The following is a 21,589-nucleotide window of genomic DNA, read 5'->3' on the forward strand; positions in this document are numbered from 1 at the left end:
TAACAGCAAACCAGAAAAGACACACAAATGAACACTAATGCAAAATGAAAAGAGCCAGACAGTTATGCAGACATTATTTACACATATTTTTTTTCTGATTAGAGTCATTTGATAAGGCTTTAATGGATTATGTGCTGCGGTATCTTTTCAACAAAAGACGTGTGCCAGCATTTAAAAAAGATAGAAAAACATGACATGAATGAACTAAGAGAATGAAGCACAGTTCCCAGACTTTCAGAGAGCAACAAGTAACCAAGCCTTTGAATACAGCCCAAAGCAAACAAACCGAGTCCTACAAAAATAATGTAAAAATGTTAACTATGTGTTACTGTTACTAAACTATAATGCATTTCATAATAGTTTAATAATGCAAAGTTCACATTTTGAGTCCTGAAGAATTGATAAAAAGACTAAAATGTGAACTGGAGATAAGAGAATCATATGCAAGACATGTTTACAGATCCAAACTACAGGCTTATGCAGAGTAAGACTGGATATTTTGTTGTTTGTTAAGGATATTATGGTACTAAACAAACTGCAGCCTTTGCGATTTGCTGATTGTGTCCATTCAAATCTCGCAGCCCTAGCTACAATGGCTTTAAAGTTTAACTAAACAACTAAACTCTGCCCACAACCACATTGCAAATAGAGCTGCTAAACTGGGCAGCACCTGGAGGACTGAAGAAGAGAGTGAGAGAGGAGGAGGGGCGGAGTCTGGAGTTGAAAATAACAGTGTGATTGGACTGAACAGATATCCACGCTTCAAACTGCGTCCCTGCAGTCAAGTATTTGTAATCAGAAATTGTAAAGTGTAATCAGGGAAATCTTTCGTAATGTCACCAACTACTTGAAATTGCAGAAGCCACTGAAGACAGCACAAACTTTTATGTAGGTTTTTTTCTAAAAGATGCTTATTCACCCAGTTTGTTTGCCTGACCAGTCATTCTGTTTGAATCCAGAAGGGCCTGGAAACTGACAATAGGCTCTATTCACGCTTATGTCACAAACAAACCAGGAAGACGTTTGGAAACATGCAGTGACAACTTCCGGTGGGCTCTGTTCATGGTAGTAAGTCTGACAAAATATAGGAAAAATTAGAAAATGGCCCAGTTTTCTTCATCTACATGTCATTGTGAAGTTTCGTTATGTTCGAATAATGAACAATTACAACCATACCTCAGTTTTCATCATTTCCCCACTGATGCATAACTCCGAGAGCACTGGGTACATGCGATTAGAAGAGATGAGGGCGCCAAATTCAAGATAAATCCAAACAGCACATACGTATGCAGTCTTCATTTTACTGCTGATGACATTTATTTCAATTGGTTGGTCAGCGAGCCCAGCGTCAGTAACTACACCTGAAGTTGTCATTGCATGTTTCCAAACGTCTTTCTGGTGCTAATTTGTAGTGTTCCCCCAATCCTCTCCAAAATTCTTGTATAATTCAGAACAAAAATAATAACTTCTTTTACCTGAGTTAAGTAATAGTTTGGTAATTTGGCTATTTATTCTGCAAAAATCAGTGCTGCTTCTAAAACCTTTTTTATGTGTTTGTTTATGTGTGCATCTCTCTGATTGGTTAATTCAAATGTCAATCATAACCCTCTGATATCTAAGAGACAGGATAAAGGTCCAGATCCACTCGTCTTTGTAAAGTTTTGTCAAAGCGTGTGATTCTGGCTGTTCAGGTAACTAGTTTGGACTAAAGTTACCATAAATTGACTAAGGACAGTAGATAATACTTTTAAAATGCATACCAAAAAAAACCAAAGCTGATTTAGTATTTAGTTTATTTAGTCATTAACTCATCAATATAGCTCAAATAAAGATTTTTTATTCACAATCCAACACCAAACAGCTCGTGTATGTCCGTGCTGGGTGTGCTTAGTTCAGTTGTCACCCTCTGTCGCACTGTAGCACACTTTGGGAGGCAGTTTGCATACAGGGCGAGGTCACATGGAAATGCCAGAACTTTGCATGGACCACAGGTAGTTCTGAGAATGCCCGAAGAGGCAAACCTAACCTGTCCCTCTGTCACTCCCTGTTGTGTCCGCAGGGGGCGGTACAGCAACAGACGCGCTGCCTGAGGTGCGGAGATGTGCTGGTGTGGTCTGAGGAGCACAGGTCTGTATCAACTCATTCATTCGTTCAAATACAGGGTTATTAAAGGAACTGCACATTATTTTTACTGTCTTAAAGGGTCCATATTATGCTGTTTTCTGACTATAATGCTGTTTCCTCATTAAAAGCATACCTGGAAGTGTGTTCACTTTCATTCACACATGTTTAAGACACAAATCCTGCATAATTTGACTGAGTTCTTCTCTCAAACAGAACACTGATATGACATGACATCACAAGTTGGAACAGAACTTTTTGAGCTTTGGAGATGTAGACTGACAAATAATAAAGGATTAAATAAATAAATAAAATATTAAAGAACACGAAACACACTTCCAGGTATGTTTTTGATAAGGTAACAACATTATAACATGGCTTAAAGGTTGTATGGAGGATTTTATTTTTTGTTTCAAATTGTCAATGAAAGTTTAAAATACCATTACAGAGATGCAGCAGCCTTGTAATTATGATGAGCAAAAAAAAAAAAAAGAACGAAGATCTATCAACTGTGGACATAGTGAGAGCAGATAAACATCAGCCAATAGATAACAAGACTACCTCATTTCCTATAGGCTGTTAGGTTGTAAAGTGTAACTGAGTTGCAGGCACACATGTGATTCTTGGAGATCTCTTTCAGTGATTGCGCAAATGAAGCAGACAAAGGGTCTAAAAACTGACACGTCGGTCGCTAAATTATTTCTAGCCAGGTCACTTCAACAGTAATTCAAGCATAAACAAGCGTGATTTCTAGAGTAAGGAGGCGGGAGGAGATGTTTCTACTGAGGGAGCTGTGGAGGAGGAAGGTGGTGTCATGCATGCACATTTCTCTTTCCTTAAAAAATCCTCTGTACAACCTTTAAAGCTCACAAGAGACAATTTTGCGTAATGTAGGACCACTTAAAACACAAAAAACTGTATTCTAATTATTTACCAAAATTTTTACCAAATTTAACCAAAATTAGTTTATAAGCACTTTTCCCAACACTCAGGGACCAGAACTGTGTTTTGCAGCCACATTACAGCTAATAACAATTAGCATGCTAACACACAGTTCTGGTGGTACGCAGACTGAGTTTATTTAGATCATTCTGAGTTCATTTAGAGATACGATTTTCATGTTGTACTCTTTCTATAGGGTTTCAAAAGTTGTCATTTAGACAGTCAGAAAGTAACTTTCTGTAAAAAGTTTAGGAACTTATACACTATATTTGTACTCATATTTTGTACAAATACAACCACAAGGCATTGGACACATAAAAAACCCCAGAACTGATTCATTTTAAACAGTTTGTATTGGTCCAAAATGACTCCTCGGTTAACTTCTTTCAATTCAGAGCATCCTAATTATTCACTGTGATGATCTTATATTTCACGACTTTCTGATGTGGTCACGGTAACAAAAACTAGCATGCTAACTGTGCACGTCCTGATTCTCGGACAATAACGGATTTTATAATTAGATGCAGGCAAAACACTGTGGACTTATTTTGACCTCAAGAGCTGTGATATACATTTATTGAGGAAAATGAATGTCCATGAGGTATTTTTATTGTCCATTTTGGTTGGTAGAGTGATGGATTCTTACATAGAAAAATTTTCGGTTGACAAAAAAATATTAGGGTTGGGCAAAAACAAAAAATATTAATTGCATTAGTCACATAAGTTTCAGTGCGATTAATTGCGATTAATCACATGTTATAATCAAAACCAATTCATGAATTAAAAAGTAGCATATAGCGCACTTTTATTGGAAATGTAAGTGAAAGAGCTGTACATTTGTTGTGCAAACAGCATTTCTTTCAGAGGGGAACCCTCAGAGCCTTCAAGGTATTCAGTGAAGGCTCAAGAAAAAATATTGAATGAATCTTTGTACTACTAATATATTTTTTCAATATTTTTTATTCAGTGAGTAATAAACACTACTACTAGTAATAATTTCTAGATCATTGTTATAAACTTGGACTGATATTTCTTGGGAAACAAAGGGTTAATATAATGGAATGGAAATGGACCAATCACAATTTTTCTTCCAAAGGTATCTGGGTAAATCAGTAACTCCCCCTGCAGCACTGAACTAAAAAAAAAACCCTGCAGGGTCTTCTGTGGCTGGAACAAAGTTTGAGATTGATAATTGTCTTAGCCAATCATATTTCTTTGAGTTATGGGCGAAATCATATCACGAAATCTTCTGGGCCTTTGCAAATACCCTGTAATAGCATAATGTAAGCGAGACCGCAGCAATGAAAACCGCACTGGACACCTCGATTTGGACACCTCAGGGGCATCTGAAAGAAGGAGTCAGGAACCCGTATAAGCTCAGAGCCCACAGCCGGACCAGCCGAGGGTGGTCCGGCTGTGGGCTCCGCGTTAACGTGTCGGCCCTAAAAAATATATATAAGTCGATAAAAAATATCGACTAAAAAAGGGACGTGGCAAAAGCTCTCAAAACTATTACATGCCATTATAATCTGACCCAAACTGCACGGGAGTTGATACAAAACAACTATTTATAGACTAAAACACTGTATTTATGAAAACTGCAGATTAAATTCATGATTTACAACAGGTGTTATCTTGCTGTTGAAGAAATTGAGCCATATTAAATGAAATTAAAAATAGTCAATTAATATGAATTTTGGTGGACTAAAACACACAAATCAACAAATGACTAAGGACTACAGCCCTACACATCATATTTGCACACAGACCACACAATATTAAATTACCAATATTATGTTAAATCAACCTTTTTATATGTTTAATTTTAAAGGGGCACTGCGTAACTTTACTGGTGCAGAGTTATGCCACCTGCTTATCTCCAGCAGCTTTAGTGCGTTGCCTCAAATATTCTACAGCATGCACATAAACTTATCTAATCAAATTAAAAATATATGTTTATTGCCATACTGTCAACCATTATGGCAATTTACACTGTACACCTGTTGCTATTATCATGATGTCACAAACATAGATGGAATTGTGTTTTGTTTCATTCATGAATGTTGTAATTCTACACATTCAGTATGTCTCCATCAACAGGCCTCTGGAAACATGGGTCCCTCTTGTGACATCATTAGGTGGTAAACCAGGACGTGCTCTCTCATGTTTCATTCATAAACCTTCAGCAGAGACATTCTTTGGAGCTGCAATAACCTAGTAATGTGCAGGCTGTGAGTTCACTGGCCGAGAGACAAAGGTAGCAGGGTGTGATTGGCTGTCAGGGACAGACAAGTGAGGAGATAGGTCTGTATGGTAAAGGAAATGGAAATGGGTAGGACAGTAATGACAGGGATCCACATTCAGTCTGGCTGGAGAATCAACTGCCTGTCACCTTTTCTCACACTTTTGGACTGAAAATCGGACTCTTTCTCTGTGAGCAGAGATAAGATCAGAAGTGAAGGTGCCTGTGATGGTGTCATTAGGGGGCATTATCCTCCATCTCCATTTGTGCCATTTTACCTCCGCCAGAGCAGCCTCTATAAGCCTATAAGCACATGTACACGACCATATCCACTGACACGTGTGACCCCTCTCCTCCAGTGTTCTGCTGGGCTGCTCCTGCTGCTCCACTGTGGACGAGACTCTGGGTGGTGTGGGCCGGGGTCGCAAGAAGAGTCACTGGGCAGCAGGCCGTGTGGGGGACATCGATTTCATGGGCCCCACCAAAACCAGAGGGAAGGTCAGACACACTATATTAGTACTATGTACACTAGTACATCCATAAGGCTCTGACACATTACTGTGTACACTAGTACATCCATGGGGCTCTGGATGACTCTGTTCTGTTCACAGTTTGTGCGTGTGAAGAGCAGCACTGACCCAGTGCAGATATACCGCATGCTGACAGAGGACTGGGGCCTGGCCCCTCCACACCTGGTGGTGGCGCTAGTGGGAGGAGACGAGGTGGCACAGATGAAGCCGTGGCTCAGAGACACTCTGAGGAAAGGCCTGGTGAAGGCAGCACAAAGTACAGGTAAGGCCTGTGCATGGCCATAGACTGTAAAGTCTTTATCAGACACTGTTTGAACCTCTTTAGTTGTTTCTACTCACACAGAGCTGTGTCAGCTCAGGGATCTCAGGGAGTTACAAAATAAATTCATCTCACATTTTAGGTTCAAATGAAGCACTAAGATTTGTTTTGTGTAATGATGCCAGATGGCCTGGTCCCACTGGTATGTGTCATGTCAGCTGCAGCAGCATGCTCATACATTTTCATATTCAAATGAATGGCATCTATTTCAAATGTGTTTGCAAAACCATCCAACCATACATCAACCAACCTGGGCCTATATGGCTTTTTTTTTTTTAAGTGTTCGCTGGTGTCATTAGTTCACTAAAACAAATTATTTTTATGTCCCCCACTGTTATTTGCGTGATCACTATCTCCCATAAATGTTAACATTAGTTCATCTGTACCAATCTCTTTTCTAAAACAGTTTGGCCCCTGGTTTCTTACTTGTGATGTTCCACAGGGGCCTGGATTTTGACCAATGGTTTTCGCTTTGGCATCACTAAACACCTGGGTCAGGCTGTGAGGGACCACTCTCTGGCTAGCACCTCGTCCAAAGTGCGCGTGGTGGCCATCGGCATAGCCCCGTGGAACATGATCCACAACCGAGAGGCTCTGGTCCAGGCTAAGGTAGGAATAAAGCTACTGTGTAATCACAGTTAATTACTGAACACCGTGAAACTACCCAATGCTGTTATTTTTAATTTCCCTTGTATAATAATCCTCTACAGTTGTACCTAAAAAGCCTTTGCAGAGGACGGTTTCACTCTGTCACTCGCTGGGCTATAGGCCCAACACACTTCTATTGTGCTACTCTACGGATACAGCATATGCATGGGACTCAAACCCACAAAACGAGATTTAGGAAGCCATAGACTTTATTTCTGAACATATGTAGGCACACCTAGCTCATTAAATTTGCTTTAAAATGTGTAATCACAGTTCATTTTTAAAAAATACCCCCTTTTGGGTCTAGTCTGTTATACAATCTTTGGGTATGTCCGAGTGATTTGAACACAACTGAAACTTTTATAACATGAAAAAACACAGACTTTCTTGGCAGAGCTTCTACTTAACATTTCCATTTTTTGGCCAAGTAGAGGAAATGACAAGGAGTTTAGGGTTTACGTGCTGAGGTCTGGACCACAGGCATCTCTCTTGGCTTAAAGTGAGAATGACGTCTACTGTAGACCAATTCAACCTTAGTCCCTATACTTGGCAGAACAGTTGGATTGTTTGTCATTACAAAATCAGTAACCCGATTTTAGCTTAGGATGGTTTCGGTCCATCGACCTCTGGGTTAAGAGCCCAGCACGCTTCCTCTGCGCCACTCTGCTGAAAGCTGTTCCAGGTGGGATCCGAACCCATGATCACTAGCTGAGGAGGCCAGTGCATTATCAAAGAGGTAACTGGGGCTGTGATCGCCTCATTGCAATAAAAAAGATCTTGGACTAGCCTTTACAAACATATCTTAGCAGAGGATGGTTTCGATCCATCGACCTCTGGGTTATGGGCCCAGCACGCTTCCGCTGCGCCACTCTGCTGAAAACCAACCCCCAATGGGACGACAACAACAATCCAACCAACTCCAGGAGGAGTGACCTTCCCTGGCTTAGGAGGCCAGTGCCTTATCCATTAGGCCACTGGGGCTGTGCATGCCATACTCCAAACAAAAGGCTGTGGCAGAATTACACAAAGGACTTTTTAAACTCATTGGAATGTAAGGTTACAGGGGCCAGATCCACAGTGAATTTATCCTGTTTTTAAGCTTGTGTTTGCGATGTTACGCTTTCTGATTGCTAGTCCATTATTCAAAGATTTAGGATGTGATTTTATCTTTCAAAATCGGTTGTGAACTGAACATCCTGAAACTATCTAATGCTTTTATTTTAAATTTTCCTTCATTTAGATTTGTATAATAAGCCTCTCCACTGCTACCTAAAAAGCCTTAGCGGAAGACAGTTTCGCTCCATCGCTGGCTGGGTTATGGACCCAGCGCGCTTCCGCTGTGCCACTCTGCTGATATATCACAAACATGGAACCACAAAACTAGACTAGTAGTTGTAGAAAAGGTTTGGACTCGAAAAGATCTGTCAAATTCAAAAAGAAAGTGGATAAAGGTTTATTTGCTGAAGTCTGGACCACAGGCATCTCTCTTGGCTTAAAGTGAGAATGACGTCTACTGTAGACCAATTCAACCTTAGTCCCTATACTTGGCAGAACAGCTGGATTGTTTGTCATTACAAAATCAGTAACCTGATTTTAGCAGAGGATGGTTTCGATCCATCGACCTCTGGGTTATGGGCCCAGCACGCTTCCGCTGCGCCACTCTGCTGAAATCTGTCAAATACGGGATCCGAACCCACGATCAGTAGCTGAGGAGGCCAGTGCATTATCCACGAGGTAACTGGGGCTGTGATCGCCTCATTGCAATAAAAATGATCTTGGACTAGCCTTCACAAACGTATCTTAGCAGAGGATGGTTTCGATCCATCGACCTCTGGGTTATGGGCCCAGCACGCTTCCGCTGCGCCACTCTGCTGAAAGCTGTTCCAGGTGGGATCCGAACCCATGATCACTAGCTGAGGAGGCCAGTGCATTATCAATGAGGTAACTGGGGCTGTGATCGCCTCATTGCAATAAAAATGATCTTGGACTAGCCTTCACAAACGTATCTTAGCAGAGGATGGTTTCGATCCATCGACCTCTGGGTTATGGGCCCAGCACGCTTCCGCTGCGCCACTCTGCTGAAAGCTGTTCCAGGTGGGATCCGAACCTATGATCACTAGCTGAGGAGGCCAGTGCATTATCAATGAGGTAACTGGGGCTGTGATCGCCTCATTGCAATAAAAATGATCTTGGACTAGCCTTTACAAACGTATCTTAGCAGAGGATGGTTTCGATCCATCGACCTCTGGGTTATGGGCCCAGCACGCTTCCGCTGCGCCACTCTGCTGAAAGCCACCCAGATGGGCACTCGAACCCACAATCCCTGGCTTAGGAGGCCAGTGCCTTATCCATTAGGCCACTGGGGCTGTGCATGCCATACTCCAAACAAAAGGCTGTGGCAGAATTACACAAAGGACTTTTTAAACTCATTGGAATGTAAGGTTACAGGGGCCAGATCCACAGTGAATTTATCCTGTTTTTAAGCTTGTGTTTGCGATGTTACGCTTTCTGATTGCTAGTCCATTATTCAAAGATTTAGGATGTGATTTTATCTTTCAAAATCGGTTGTGAACTGAACATCCTGAAACTATCTAATGCTTTTATTTTTAATTTTCCTTCATTTAGATTTGTATAATAAGCCTCTCCACTGCTACCTAAAAAGCCTTAGCGGAAGACAGTTTCGCTCCATCGCTAGCTAGGTTATGGACCCAGCACACTTCCGCTGCGCCACTCTGCTGANGGTTATGGGCCAGCACGCTTCCGTGCGCCACTCTGCTGAAAGACGCTACACGTGGGATCCGAACCTATGATCACTAGCTGAGGATGCCAGTGCATTATGCATGAATTAACCGGGCTGTGATCGCCTCATTGCAATAAATGGGCTTGGACTAGCCTTTACAAACTTATCTTAGCAGAGGATGGTTTCGATCCATCGACCTGGGTTATGGGCCCAGCACGCTTCCTCTGCGCCACTCTGCTGAAATCTCAAATACGGGGATCCGACCCACGATCAGTAGCTGAGGAGGCCAGTGCATTATTCACGAGGTAACTGGGGCTGTGAGCGCCTCATTGCAATAAAAATGGGCTTGGATAGCCTTTACAAACTTACTTAGCAGAGGATGGTTTCGATCCATCGACCTCTGGTTATGGGCCCAGCACGCTTCCGCTGCGCCACTCTGCTGAAAGCTGTTACAGGTGGGATCCGAACCTGATCACTAGCTGAGGAGGCCAGTGCATTATCAGATTAACGGGGCTGTGATCGCCTCATTGCAATAAAAATGTCTTGGACTAGCCTTTACAAACGTATCTTAGCAGAGGATGGTTTCGATCCATCGACCTCTGGGTTATGGGCCCAGCACGCTTCCGCTGCGCCACTCTGCTGAAGACGCTACATGTGGGATCCGAACCTATGATCACTAGCTGAGGATGCCAGTGCATTATGCATGAATTAACCGGGCTGTGATCGCAATAAAAATGGGCTTGGACTAGCCTTTACAAACTTAGCTTAGCAGAGGATGGTTTCGATCCATCGACCTCTGGGTTATGGGCCCAGCACGCTTCCGCTGCGCCACTCTGCTGAAATCTGTCAAATACGGGATCCGAACCCACGATCAGTAGCTGAGGAGGCCAGTGCATTATTCACGAGGTAACTGGGGCTGTGATTGCCTCATTGCAATAAAAATGGGCTTGGACTAGCCTTTACAAACGTATCTTAGCAGAGGATGGTTTCGATCCATCGACCTCTGGGTTATGGGCCCAGCACGCTTCCTCTGCGCCACTCTGCTGAAAGTTGTTCCAGGTGGGATCCGAACCCATGATCACTAGCTGAGGAGGCCAGTGCATTATCAATGAGGTAACTGGGGCTGTGATCGCCTCATTGCAAAAAAAATGATCTTGGACTAGCCTTTACAAACGTATCTTAGCAGAGGATGGTTTCGATCCATCGACCTCTGGGTTATGGGCCCAGCACGCTTCCGCTGCGCCACTCTGCTGAAATCTGTCAATGGGATCCGAACCTATGATCACTAGCTGAGGAGCCAGTGCATTATGCATGAATTAACCGGGCTGTGATTCGCCTCATTGCAATAAAAATGGGCTTGGACTAGCCTTTACAAACTTAGCTTAGCAGAGGATGGTTTTCGATCCATCGACCTCTGGGTTATGGGCCCAGCACGCTTCCTCTGCGCCACTCTGCTGAAAATCTGTCAAATACGGGATCCGAACCCACGATCAGTAGCTGAGGAGGCCAGTGCATTATCCATGAGGTAACTGGGGCTGTGATCGCCTCATTGCAATAAAAATGGTCTTGGACTAGCCTTTACAAAAGTATCTTAGCAGAGGATGGTTTCGATCCATCGACCTCTGGGTTATGGGCCCAGCACGCTTCCTCTGCGCCACTCTGCTGAAAGTTGTTCCAGGTGGGATCCGAACCCATGATCACTAGCTGAGGAGGCCAGTGCATTATCAATGAAGGTAACTGGGGCTGTGATCGGCCTCATTGCAATAAAAATGGATCTTGGACTAGCCTTTACAAACGTATCTTAGCAGAGGATGGTTTCGATCCATCGACCTCTGGGTTATGGGCCCAGCACGCTTCCGCTGCGCCACTCTGCTGAAATCTGTCAAATACGGGATTCGAACCCACGATCAGTAGCTGAGGAGGCCAGTGCATTATCCACGAGGTAACTGGGGCTGTGATGCCTCATTGCAATAAAAAGGGCTTGGACTAGCCTTTACAAACGTATCTTAGCAGAGGAATGGTTTCGATCCATCGACCTCTGGGTTATGGGCCCAGCACGCTTCCTCTGCGCCACTCTGCTGAAAGCTGTTCCAGGTGGGATCCGAACCCATGATCACTAGCTGAGGAGGCCAGTGCATTATCAATGAGGTAACTGGGGCTGTGATCGCCTCATTGCAATAAAAATGATCTTGGACTAGCCTTTACAAACGTATCTTAGCAGAGGATGGTTTCGATCCATCGACCTCTGGGTTATGGGCCCAGCACGCTTCCGCTGCGCCACTCTGCTGAAAGTTGTTCCAGGTGGGATCCGAACCCATGATCACTAGCTGAGGAGGCCAGTGCATTATCAATGAGGTAACTGGGGCTGTGATCGCCTCATTGCAATAAAAATGGTCTTGGACTAGCCTTTACAAACGTATCTTAGCAGAGGATGGTTTCGATCCATCGACCTCTGGGTTATGGGCCCAGCACGCTTCCGCTGCGCCACTCTGCTGAAATCTGTCAAATACGGGATCCGAACCCACGATCAGTAGCTGAGGAGGCCAGTGCATTATCCATGAGGTAACTGGGGCTGTGATCGCCTCATTGCAATAAAAATGATCTTGGACTAGCCTTTACAAACGTATCTTAGCAGAGGATGGTTTCGATCCATCGACCTCTGGGTTATGGGCCCAGCACGCTTCCGCTGCGCCACTCTGCTGAAAGTTGTTCCAGGTGGGATCCGAACCCATGATCACTAGCTGAGGAGGCCAGTGCATTATCAATGAGGTAACTGGGGCTGTGATCGCCTCATTGCAATAAAAATGATCTTGGACTAGCCTTTACAAACGTATCTTAGCAGAGGATGGTTTCGATCCATCGACCTCTGGGTTATGGGCCCAGCACGCTTCCGCTGCGCCACTCTGCTGAAAGCTGTCAGGTGGGATCCGAACCATGATCACTAGCTGAGGAGGCCAGTGCATTATCATGAGGTAACTGGGGCTGTGATCGCCTCATTGCAATAAAAATGATCTTGGACTAGCCTTTACAAACGTATCTTAGCAGAGGATGGTTTCGATCCATCGACCTCTGGGTTATGGGCCCAGCACGCTTCCGCTGCGCCACTCTGCTGAAAGCTGTTCCAGGTGGGATCCGAACCCATGATCACTAGCTGAGGAGGCCAGTGCATTATCAATGAGGTAACTGGGGCTGTGATCGCCTCATTGCAATAAAAATGGATCTTGGACTAGCCTTTACAAACTTAGCTTAGCAGAGGATGGTTTCGATCCATCGACCTCTGGGTTATGGGCCCAGCACGCTTCCGCTGCGCCACTCTGCTGAAAGTCTGTTCCAGGTGGGATCCGAACCCATGATCACTAGCTGAGGAGGCCAGTGCATTATCAATGAGGTAACTGGGGCTGTGATCGCCTCATTGCAATAAAAATGATCTTGGACTAGCCTTTACAAACGTATCTTAGCAGAGGATGGTTTCGATCCATCGACCTCTGGGTTATGGGCCCAGCACGCTTCCGCTGCGCCACTCTGCTGAAGACGCTACATGTGGGATCCGAACCCTATGATCACTAGCTGAGGATGCCAGTGCATTATCAATGAGGTAACTGGGGCTGTGATCGCCTCATTGCAATAAAAAACGGGCTTGGACTAGCCTTTACAAACTTAGCTTAGCAGAGGATGGTTTCGATCCATCGACCTCTGGGTTATGGGCCCAGCACGCTTCCTCTGCGCCACTCTGCTGAAATCTGTCAAATACGGGATCCGAACCCACGATCACTAGCTGAGGAGGCCAGTGCATTATTCACAAGGTAACTGGGGCTGTGAGCGCCTCATTGCAATAAAAATGGTCTTGGACTAGCCTTTACAAAAGTATCTTAGCAGAGGATGGTTTCGATCCATCGACCTCTGGGTTATGGGCCCAGCACGCTTCCGCTGCGCCACTCTGCTGAAAGTTGTTCTAGGTGGGATCCGAACCCATGATCACTAACTGAGGAGGCCAGTGCATTATCAATAAGGTAACTGGGGCTGTGATCGCCTCATTGCAATAAAAATGATCTTGGACTATCCTTTACAAACGTATCTTAGCAGAGGATGGTTTCGATCCATCGACCTCTGGGTTATGGGCCCAGCACGCTTCCGCTGCGCCACTCTGCTGAAAATCTGTCAAATACGGGATCCGCACCCATGATCAGTAGCTGAGGAGGCCAGTGCATTATCCATGAGGTAACTGGGGCTGTGATCGCCTCATTGCAATAAAAATGGGGCTTGGACTAGCCTTTACAAAACGTATCTTAGCAGAGGATGGTTTCGATTCCATCGACCTCTGGGTTATGGGCCCAGCACGCTTCCGCTGCGCCACTCTGCTGAAAGACTGTTACAGGTGGGATCCGAACCCATGATCACTAGCTGAGGAGGCCAGTGCATTATGCATGAAGGTAACTGGGGCTGTGATCGCCTCATTGCAATAAAAAATGGTCTTGGACTAGCCTTTACAAACGTATCTTAGCAGAGGATGGTTTCGATCCATCGACCTCTGGGTTATGGGCCCAGCACGCTTCCGCTGCGCCACTCTGCTGAAATCTGTCAAATACGGGATCCGAACCCATGATCAGTAGCTGAGGAGGCCAGTGCATTATCCATGAGGTAACTGGGGCTGTGATCGCCTCATTGCAATAAAAATGGGCTTGGACTAGCCTTTACAAAAGTATCTTAGCAGAGGATGGTTTCGATCCATCGACCTCTGGGTTATGGGCCCAGCACGCTTCCGCTGCGCCACTCTGCTGAAATCTGTCAAAGGTACGGGATCCGAACCCATGATCACTAGCTGAGGAGGCCAGTGCATTATCCATGAGGTAACTGGGGCTGTGATCGCCTCATTGCAATAAAAATGGATCTTGGACTAGCCTTTACAAACGTATCTTAGCAGAGGATGGTTTCGATCCATCGACCTCTGGGTTATGGGCCCAGCACGCTTCCGCTGCGCCACTCTGCTGAAAGCTGTTCCAGGTGGGATCCGAACCTATGATCACTAGCTGAGGATGCCAGTGCATTATGCATGAATTAACCGGGCTGTGATCGCAATAAAAATGGGCTTGGACTAGCCTTTACAAACTTAGCTTAGCAGAGGATGGTTTCGATCCATCGACCTCTGGGTTATGGGCCCAGCACGCTTCCTCTGCGCCACTCTGCTGAAATCTGTCAAATACGGGATCCGAACCCACGATCAGTAGCTGAGGAGGCCAGTGCATTATCCATGAGGTAACTGGGGCTGTGATCGCCTCATTGCAATAAAAAATGATCTTGGACTAGCCTTTACAAACGTATCTTAGCAGAGGATGGTTTCGATCCATCGACCTCTGGGTTATGGGCCCAGCACGCTTCCGCTGCGCCACTCTGCTGAAATCTGTTACATGGGATCCGAACCCATGATCACTAGCTGAGGAGGCCAGTGCATTATCCATGAAGGTAACTGGGGCTGTGATCGCCTCATTGCAATAAAAATGGGCTTGGACTAGCCTTTACAAACTTATCTTAGCAGAGGATGGTTTCGATCCATCGACCTCTGGGTTATGGGCCCAGCACGCTTCCGCTGCGCCACTCTGCTGAAAGTTGTTCCAGGTGGGATCCGAACCCATGATCACTAGCTGAGGAGGCCAGTGCATTATCAATGAGGTAACTGGGGCTGTGATCGCCTCATTGCAATAAAAATGATCTTGGACTAGCCTTTCACAAACGTATCTTAGCAGAGGATGGTTTCGATCCATCGACCTCTGGGTTATGGGCCCAGCACGCTTCCGCTGCGCCACTCTGCTGAAGACGCTACATGTGGGATCCGAACCTATGATCACTAGCTGAGGATGCCAGTGCATTATGCATGAATTAACCGGGCTGTGATCGCCTCATTGCAATAAAAAAATGGGCTTGGACTAGCCTTTACAAACTTAGCTTAGCAGAGGATGGTTTCGATCCATCGACCTCTGGGTTATGGGCCCAGCACGCTTCCTCTGCGCCACTCTGCTGAAATCTGTCAAATACGGGATCCGAACCCACGATCAGTAGCTGAGGAGGCCAGTGCATTATTCACGAGGTAACTGGGGCTGTGAGCGCCTCATTGCAATAAAAATGGTCTTGGACTAGCCTTTACAAAAGTATCTTAGCAGAGGATGGTTTCGATCCATCGACCTCTGGGTTATGGGCCCAGCACGCTTCCGCTGCGCCACTCTGCTGAAAGTTGTTCCAGGTGGGATCCGAACCCATGATCACTAGCTGAGGAGGCCAGTGCATTATCAATAAGGTAACTGGGGCTGTGATCGCCTCATTGCAATAAAAATGATCTTGGACTATCCTTTACAAACGTATCTTAGCAGAGGATGGTTTCGATTCATCGACCTCTGGGTTATGGGCCCAGCACGCTTCCGCTGCGCCACTCTGCTGAAATCTGTCAAATACGGGATCCGCACCCACGATCAGTAGCTGAGGAGGCCAGTGCATTATCCATGAGGTAACTGGGGCTGTGATCGCCTCATTGCAATAAAAATGGTCTTGGACTAGCCTTTACAAAAATATCTTAGCAGAGGATGGTTTCGATCCATCGACCTCTGGGTTATGGGCCCAGCACGCTTCCGCTGCGCCACTCTGCTGAAGACGCTACATGTGGGATCCAAACCCATGATCACTAGCTGAGGAGGCCAGTGCATTATGCATGAATTAACCAGGCTGCTGTGATCGCCTCATTGCAATAAAAATGATCTTGGACTAGCCTTTACAAACTTATCTTAGCAGAGGATGGTTTCGATCCATCGACCTCTGGGTTATGGGCCCAGCACGCTTCCGCTGCGCCACTCTGCTGAAATCTGTCAAATACGGGATCCGCACCCACGATCAGTAGCTGAGGAGGCCAGTGCATTATCCATGAGGTAACTGGGGCTGTGATCGCCTCATTGCAATAAGAATGGTCTTGGACTAGCCTTTACAAACTCAGCTTAGCAGAGGATGGTTTCGATCCATCGACCTCTGGGTTATGGGCCCAGCACGCTTCCGCTGCGCCACTCTGCTGAAGACGCTACATGTGGGATCCGAACCTATGATCACTAGCTGAGGATGCCAGTGCATTATGCATGAATTAACCGGGCTGTGATCGCCTCATTGCAATAAAAATGGTCTTGGACTAGCCTTTACAAACGTATCTTAGCAGAGGATGGTTTCGATCCATCGACCTCTGGGTTATGGGCCCAGCACGCTTCCGCTGCGCCACTCTGCTGAAAGCTGTTCCAGGTGGGATCCGAACCCATGATCACTAGCTGAGGAGGCCAGTGCATTATCAATGAGGTAACTGGGGCTGTGATCGCCTCATTGCAATAAAAATGGGCTTGGACTAGCCTTTACAAACTTAGCTTAGCAGAGGATGGTTTCGATCCATCGACCTCTGGGTTATGGGCCCAGCACGCTTCCGCTGCGCCACTCTGCTGAAAATCTGTCAAATACGGGATCCGCACCCACGATCAGTAGCTGAGGAGGCCAGTGCATTATCCATGAGGTAACTGGGGCTGTGATCGCCTCATTGCAATAAAAATGATCTTGACTAGCCTTTACAAACGTATCTTAGCAGAGGATGGTTTCGATCCATCGACCTCTGGGTTATGGGCCCAGCACGCTTCCGCTGCGCCACTCTGCTGAAGATCTGCTCAAATGTACGGGATCCGAACCCTACGATCACTAGCTGAGGATGCCAGTGCATTATGCATGAATTAACCGGGGCTGTGATCGCCTCATTGCAATAAAAATGGGCTTGGACTAGCCTTTACAAACTTAGCTTAGCAGAGGATGGTTTCGATCCATCGACCTCTGGGTTATGGGCCCAGCACGCTTCCTCTGCGCCACTCTGCTGAAATCTGTCAAATACGGGATCCGAACCCACGATCAGTAGCTGAGGAGGCCAGTGCATTATTCACGAGGTAACTGGGGCTGTGAGCGCCTCATTGCAATAAAAATGGTCTTGGACTAGCCTTTACAAAAGTATCTTAGCAGAGGATGGTTTCGATCCATCGACCTCTGGGTTATGGGCCCAGCACGCTTCCGCTGCGCCACTCTGCTGAAGACGCTTCAGGTGGGATCCGAACCCATGATCACTAGCTGAGGAGGCCAGTGCATTATCAATGAGGTAACTGGGGCTGTGATCGCCTCATTGCAATAAAAATGATCTTGGACTAGCCTTTACAAACGTATCTTAGCAGAGGATGGTTTCGATCCATCGACCTCTGGGTTATGGGCCCAGCACGCTTCCGCTGCGCCACTCTGCTGAAATCTGTCAAATACGGGATCCGAACCCACGATCAGTAGCTGAGGAGGCCAGTGCATTATCCATGAGGTAACTGGGGCTGTGATCGCCTCATTGCAATAAAAATGGGCTTGGACTAGCCTTTACAAACTTAGCTTAGCAGAGGATGGTTTCGATCCATCGACCTCTGGGTTATGGGCCCAGCACGCTTCCGCTGCGCCACTCTGCTGAAATCTGTTGAAATACGGGATCCGAACCCACGATCAGTAGCTGAGGAGGCCAGTGCATTATTCACGAGGTAACTGGGGCTGTGATTGCCTCATTGCAATAAAAATGGTCTTGGACTAGCCTTTACAAAAATATCTTAGCAGAGGATGGTTTCGATCCATCGACCTCTGGGTTATGGGCCCAGCACGCTTCCGCTGCGCCACTCTGCTGAAGACGCTACAGGTGGGATCCGAACCCTATGATCAGTAGCTGAGGATGCCAGTGCATTTATGCATGAATTAACCGGGCTGTGATCGCCTCATTGCAATAAGAATGGTCTTGGACTAGCCTTTACAAACTAGCTTAGCAGAGGATGTTTCGATCCATCGACCTCTGGTTATGGGCCCAGCACGCTTCCGCTGCGCCACTCTGCTGAAATCTGTGAAATACGGGATCCGAACCCACGATCACTAGCTGAGGAGGCCAGTGCATTATCCACGAGGTAACTGGGGCTGTGATCGCCTCATTGCAATAAAAATGATCTTGGACTAGCCTTTACAAACTTATCTTAGCAGAGGATGGTTTCGATCCATCGACCTCTGGGTTATGGGCCCAGCACGCTTCCGCTGCGCCACTCTGCTGAAAGCCACCCCAGATGGGACTCGAACCCACAATCCCTGGCTTAGGAGGCCAGTGCCTTATCCATTAGGCCACTGGGGCTGTGCATGCCATACTCCAAACAAAAGGCTGTGGCAGAATTACACAAAGGACTTTTTAAACTCATTGGAATGTAAGGTTACAGGGGCCAGATCCACAGTGAATTTATCCTGTTTTTAAGCTTGTGTTTGCGATGTTACGCTTTCTGATTGCTAGTCCATTATTCAAAGATTTAGGATGTGATTTTATCTTTCAAAATCGGTTGTGAACTGAACATCCTGAAACTATCTAATGCTTTTATTTTTAATTTTCCTTCATTTAGATTTGTATAATAAGCCTCTCCACTGCTACCTAAAAAGCCTTAGCGGAAGACAGTTTCGCTCCATCGCTAGCTAGGTTATGGACCCAGCGCGCTTCCGCTGTGCCACTCTGCTGATATATCACAAACATGGAACCACAAAACTAGACTAGTAGTTGTAGAAAAGGTTTGGACTCGAAAAGATCTGTCAAATTCAAAAAGAAAGTGGATAAAGGTTTATTTGCTGAAGTCTGGACCACAGGCATCTCTCTTGGCTTAAAGTGAGAATGACGTCTACTGTAGACCAATTCAACCTTAGTCCCTATACTTGGCAGAACAGCTGGATTGTTTGTCATTACAAAATCAGTAACCTGATTTTAGCAGAGGATGGTTTCGATCCATCGACCTCTGGGTTATGGGCCCAGCACGCTTCCGCTGCGCCACTCTGCTGAAGACGCTACAGGTGGGATCCGAACCTATGATCACTAGCTGAGGATGCCAGTGCATTATGCATGAATTAACCGGGCTGTGATCGCAATAAAAATGGGCTTGGACTAGCCTTTACAAACTTAGCTTAGCAGAGGATGGTTTCGATCCATCGACCTCTGGGTTATGGGCCCAGCACGCTTCCTCTGCGCCACTCTGCTGAAATCTGTCAAATACGGGATCCGAACCCACGATCAGTAGCTGAGGAGGCCAGTGCATTATACATGAGGTAACTGGGGCTGTGATCGCCTCATTGCAATAAAAATGGTCTTGGACTAGCCTTTACAAACGTATCTTAGCAGAGGATGGTTTCGATCCATCGACCTCTGGGTTATGGGCCCAGCACGCTTCCGCTGCGCCACTCTGCTGAAAGTTGTTCCGGGTGGGATCCGAACCCACGATCAGTAGCTGAGGAGGCCAGTGCATTATCCACAAGGTAACTGGGGCTGTGAGCGCCTCATTGCAATAAAAATGGGCTTGGACTAGCCTTTACAAACTTAGCTTAGCAGAGGATGGTTTCGATCCATCGACCTCTGGGTTATGGGCCCAGCACGCTTCCGCTGCGCCACTCTGCTGAAATCTATCGAATACGGGATCCGAAACCACGATCACTAGCTGAGGAGGCCAGTGCATTATCCACGAGGTAACTGGGGCTGTGATCACCTCATTGCAATAAAAATGGTCTTGGACTAGCCTTTACAAAAATATTTTAGCAGAAGATGGTTTCAATCCATCGACCTCTGGGTTATGGGCCCAGCACGCTTCCGCTGCGCCACTCTGCTGAAGACGCTACATGTGGGATCCGAACCTATGATCACTAGCTGAGGATGCCAGTGCATTATGCATGAATTAACCGGGCTGTGATCGCAATAAAAATGGGCTTGGACTAGCCTTTACAAACTTAGCTTAGCAGAGGATGGTTTCGATCCATCGACCTCTGGGTTATGGGCCCAGCACGCTTCCGCTGCGCCACTCTGCTGAAGACGCTACATGTGGGATCCGAAACTATGATCACTAGCTGAGGATGCCAGTGCATTATGCATGAATTAACCGGGCTGTGATCGCAATAAAAATGGGCTTGGACTAGCCTTTACAAACTTAGCTTAGCAGAGGATGGTTTCGATCCATCGACCTCTGGGTTATGGGCCCAGCACGCTTCCTCTGCGCCACTCTGCTGAAAGCTGTTCCAGGTGGGATCCGAACCTATGATCACTAGCTGAGGATGCCAGTGCATTATCAATGAGGTAACTGGGGCTGTGATCGCCTCATTGCAATAAAAATGGGCTTGGACTAGCCTTTACAAACTTAGCTTAGCAGAGGATGGTTTCGATCCATCGACCTCTGGGTTATGGGCCCAGCACGCTTCCGCTGCGCCACTCTGCTGAAATCTGTCAAATACGGGATCCGAACCCACGATCAGTAGCTGAGGAGGCCAGTGCATTATAAATGAGGTAACTGGGGCTGTGAGCGCCTCATTGCAATAAAAATGGGCTTGGACAAGCCTTTACAAACTTATCTTAGCAGAGGATGGTTTCGATCCATCGACTTCTGGGTTATGGCCCAGCACGCTTCCTCTGCGCCACTCTGCTGAAAGTTGTTCCAGGTGGGATCCGAACCCACGATCACTAGCTGAGGAGGCCAGTGCATTATCCACGAGGTAACTGGGGCTGTGATCGCCTCATTGCAATAAGAATGGTCTTAGACCGATTCAACCTTAGTCCCTATACTTGGCAGAACAGCTGGATTGTTTGTGATTACAAAATCAATAATGATTTGCGATATAATCTTCCTTTCAAACTTTTTTTTTACTAAACACAGAGAGAGTTAATCTTTGCATTGCACTACATATTTTAAACTGGTGTTTTCTAAATAAATACCTAGTTAGTTCTAAACTGGAAGCTGTGGTTCAAACCTGTATGCTTCGCAACAAAAAAGCTTACAAGACCATTTATTCCCCTCAGTCACCTATACAAATCATGCTTCACAGCTTTCATGGGTTCAGGAGTTTTAGAATCACTTTACAACCAGCCTGCTACCAGCACACCAGCACTACTTTTGGGTTAGCTTTCAATAAAAACACTTTATTAGTGGACACAGGGCATGGCAGCTGGTTAGTTACCTCTCTTG

General features: G+C 46.0%; 1 protein-coding gene and 20 non-coding genes across 21 annotated transcripts in view; 1 reads left to right on the forward strand and 20 right to left on the reverse strand.

The window, feature by feature from the left end:
* trpm5 (transient receptor potential cation channel, subfamily M, member 5) overlaps positions 1-21,589 on the forward strand; it is a 77,337-nt gene that overhangs the window by 13,291 nt on the left and 42,457 nt on the right. Inside the window, exons 2-5 of the mRNA XM_055154529.1 lie at positions 2,060-2,127; positions 5,665-5,803; positions 5,917-6,097; positions 6,597-6,763. Coding sequence (XP_055010504.1) covers positions 2,060-2,127; positions 5,665-5,803; positions 5,917-6,097; positions 6,597-6,763 — 555 coding nt within the window. The remainder of the gene's footprint in view (positions 1-2,059; positions 2,128-5,664; positions 5,804-5,916; positions 6,098-6,596; positions 6,764-21,589) is intronic.
* Positions 7,606-7,677, reverse strand: trnam-cau (transfer RNA methionine (anticodon CAU)). The gene has a single exon. It is a non-coding gene; the product is annotated as a tRNA-Met (tRNA).
* trnat-ugu (transfer RNA threonine (anticodon UGU)) lies at positions 8,397-8,468 on the reverse strand. The gene has a single exon. It is a non-coding gene; the product is annotated as a tRNA-Met (tRNA).
* Positions 8,604-8,675, reverse strand: trnam-cau (transfer RNA methionine (anticodon CAU)). Its single transcript has one exon. It is a non-coding gene; the product is annotated as a tRNA-Met (tRNA).
* Positions 8,811-8,882, reverse strand: trnam-cau (transfer RNA methionine (anticodon CAU)). The gene has a single exon. It is a non-coding gene; the product is annotated as a tRNA-Met (tRNA).
* Positions 9,018-9,089, reverse strand: trnam-cau (transfer RNA methionine (anticodon CAU)). Its single transcript has one exon. It is a non-coding gene; the product is annotated as a tRNA-Met (tRNA).
* Positions 10,112-10,183, reverse strand: trnam-cau (transfer RNA methionine (anticodon CAU)). Its single transcript has one exon. It is a non-coding gene; the product is annotated as a tRNA-Met (tRNA).
* Positions 10,309-10,380, reverse strand: trnam-cau (transfer RNA methionine (anticodon CAU)). The gene has a single exon. It is a non-coding gene; the product is annotated as a tRNA-Met (tRNA).
* On the reverse strand, positions 10,723-10,794 carry trnam-cau (transfer RNA methionine (anticodon CAU)). Its single transcript has one exon. It is a non-coding gene; the product is annotated as a tRNA-Met (tRNA).
* trnam-cau (transfer RNA methionine (anticodon CAU)) lies at positions 11,345-11,416 on the reverse strand. The gene has a single exon. It is a non-coding gene; the product is annotated as a tRNA-Met (tRNA).
* trnam-cau (transfer RNA methionine (anticodon CAU)) lies at positions 11,758-11,829 on the reverse strand. The gene has a single exon. It is a non-coding gene; the product is annotated as a tRNA-Met (tRNA).
* trnam-cau (transfer RNA methionine (anticodon CAU)) lies at positions 11,965-12,036 on the reverse strand. The gene has a single exon. It is a non-coding gene; the product is annotated as a tRNA-Met (tRNA).
* Positions 12,172-12,243, reverse strand: trnam-cau (transfer RNA methionine (anticodon CAU)). Its single transcript has one exon. It is a non-coding gene; the product is annotated as a tRNA-Met (tRNA).
* On the reverse strand, positions 12,379-12,450 carry trnam-cau (transfer RNA methionine (anticodon CAU)). The gene has a single exon. It is a non-coding gene; the product is annotated as a tRNA-Met (tRNA).
* Positions 12,582-12,653, reverse strand: trnam-cau (transfer RNA methionine (anticodon CAU)). Its single transcript has one exon. It is a non-coding gene; the product is annotated as a tRNA-Met (tRNA).
* Positions 12,790-12,861, reverse strand: trnam-cau (transfer RNA methionine (anticodon CAU)). The gene has a single exon. It is a non-coding gene; the product is annotated as a tRNA-Met (tRNA).
* Positions 12,998-13,069, reverse strand: trnam-cau (transfer RNA methionine (anticodon CAU)). Its single transcript has one exon. It is a non-coding gene; the product is annotated as a tRNA-Met (tRNA).
* On the reverse strand, positions 13,413-13,484 carry trnam-cau (transfer RNA methionine (anticodon CAU)). The gene has a single exon. It is a non-coding gene; the product is annotated as a tRNA-Met (tRNA).
* Positions 13,620-13,691, reverse strand: trnam-cau (transfer RNA methionine (anticodon CAU)). Its single transcript has one exon. It is a non-coding gene; the product is annotated as a tRNA-Met (tRNA).
* trnam-cau (transfer RNA methionine (anticodon CAU)) lies at positions 14,041-14,112 on the reverse strand. The gene has a single exon. It is a non-coding gene; the product is annotated as a tRNA-Met (tRNA).
* trnar-ccu (transfer RNA arginine (anticodon CCU)) lies at positions 18,669-18,741 on the reverse strand. The gene has a single exon. It is a non-coding gene; the product is annotated as a tRNA-Arg (tRNA).

Source organism: Boleophthalmus pectinirostris, unplaced genomic scaffold (assembly GCF_026225935.1).
Source record: "Boleophthalmus pectinirostris isolate CB_2022bp ecotype Guang Dong unplaced genomic scaffold, ASM2622593v1 HiC_scaffold_19, whole genome shotgun sequence".
Classification (NCBI taxonomy): Eukaryota; Metazoa; Chordata; class Actinopteri; order Gobiiformes; family Gobiidae; genus Boleophthalmus; species Boleophthalmus pectinirostris.